The sequence below is a fragment of the Nanorana parkeri genome, unplaced genomic scaffold, assembly GCF_000935625.1.
Source record: "Nanorana parkeri isolate BGI_ZX_2015 unplaced genomic scaffold, ASM93562v1 scaffold1724, whole genome shotgun sequence".
NCBI classification, from domain to species: domain Eukaryota; kingdom Metazoa; phylum Chordata; class Amphibia; order Anura; family Dicroglossidae; genus Nanorana; species Nanorana parkeri.
In genome coordinates this window covers 269,592-271,036 of record NW_017307992.1, presented here as the reverse complement: position 1 = coordinate 271,036, position 1,445 = coordinate 269,592, and the positions used below count along the sequence as shown (strand labels likewise).

Sequence of the window (1,445 nt, the reverse complement as noted above, 5' to 3'; positions counted from 1 at the left end):
GCGGGGTCAGGTTTGTGGTGGGCTGCGCAGGGTCAGCTCTGTGGTGGGCTGCGAAAGGTCAGCTCTGTGGTGGTCTGTGCGGGGTGTCAGGCTGAGATCCTTCACAGGCCACCACAGAGCCCGCACAGACCATGTGACCCCCCGGCTTCCCTGCCAGGCAGGTGACGCAAAATGTTTTAAGCAGGAAGGGGCGGGGGAAATTTAGATGGGGGAGGGGATGCCCGACTTTAGTCTTGCCTAGAGCAACACAGAACCGAAATACACCACGGGATATACATGGGTGAGATATTGGTAAGGGATGCTGTGTCACGGCTGGGAGGGGGAGCGGGGGGATTTCAATATGTCCGCCGGGGTTCAGCTTCAAATACGGTTTCAGACACTGACCTTGTCTCTTCCCTCAGGCGATCGTCTACATTCATTGGCTGCTGACAATATTGTGAGTATGATCGAGTCTTCGTTCATGAATAACAGAAGCGTGTGTGTGTCACGATGTGTACACGTATGCTCTATGTGTAGGATTTTGTACTGCGTGTACCATGTAAGGACACGTGTACACGGGGTCAGACCTCCTTAGTGGTGCCGCACAATGGTTGGGCCTTTTATCCCATTACTACCAGACGGATTGTACACCACACGGGCTCTGCAGTCTCTGCTAACATGAAACCCCTGCAATGCTCGTGGGATTCAGAGACCATGTGATCTGTGCTCAGGCTTCGGGTCACATGACGGATCTCGAGGAGGACAAGTTACAATGTAACTCTTCGCTGATGATGATGATGTCACTGGGGAACACTGACGTCACTCTATTGCTTCATATGTAACCTACCATGGGACCTTCTGATGCATCCCACCTGACTGTCCCTGGCCCCGCCCCCTTTCATTCATTGGACTTCAGTTCTTTCAATCGCAGAGGGTCAGCATCACATGACGGCGTTGCCTGTGGCAATCGATCTTAGGCTTTATCGCGCTGTGGAGTGCGGTCACTTCGGCGTTAGAATGGAACTCTTATCTGATATAGTTTTGGTTAGTTTGGGAAAGGGGAGAGATCTCCCCTCACTTCCTGTGCAGGCGACACAACAGGAAGTAAGAGGGATTCTCTCCAATGGGGACACTGACCTCCTATAATAACCTGACAAAACGCTAAAAAAGATTTAGTTGGAGTTTCCTAACTGGTGTCCCCGCTTAGAAGGCAGGTTGTACCTCCGGTCAGGGAGGGATTAATGGCAGAACGTTCTGGAACATGACACGCCCGTCTTCTGTATCTTGCAGCGCCTGTATCTACCCCTGGATGCCAAATGCCTATTATCTGGCGAATCTGACCGTCCTGGCCCTGGGCATCTGGGCCATCATCCAGAGAGACTCCATCGATGCCATTCTAATGGTAAGCAGGGCAGCCGGGACCCCTTGTGATGACGGGCTGGTGGTGGGCGGAGCTGGGAACCCGG

The 1,445-nt window shown here is 52.9% G+C and overlaps 1 protein-coding gene across 1 annotated transcript in view; it reads left to right on the top strand.

The window, feature by feature from the left end:
- Positions 1-386: 386 nt before the first annotated feature.
- The window catches only part of AGTRAP (angiotensin II receptor associated protein), a 3,849-nt gene continuing 2,790 nt past the window's right edge, over positions 387-1,445 (top strand). Inside the window, exons 1-2 of the mRNA XM_018571282.1 lie at positions 387-436; positions 1,270-1,381. Coding sequence (XP_018426784.1) covers positions 1,289-1,381 — 93 coding nt within the window. The 5' untranslated portion in view covers positions 387-436; positions 1,270-1,288. The remainder of the gene's footprint in view (positions 437-1,269; positions 1,382-1,445) is intronic.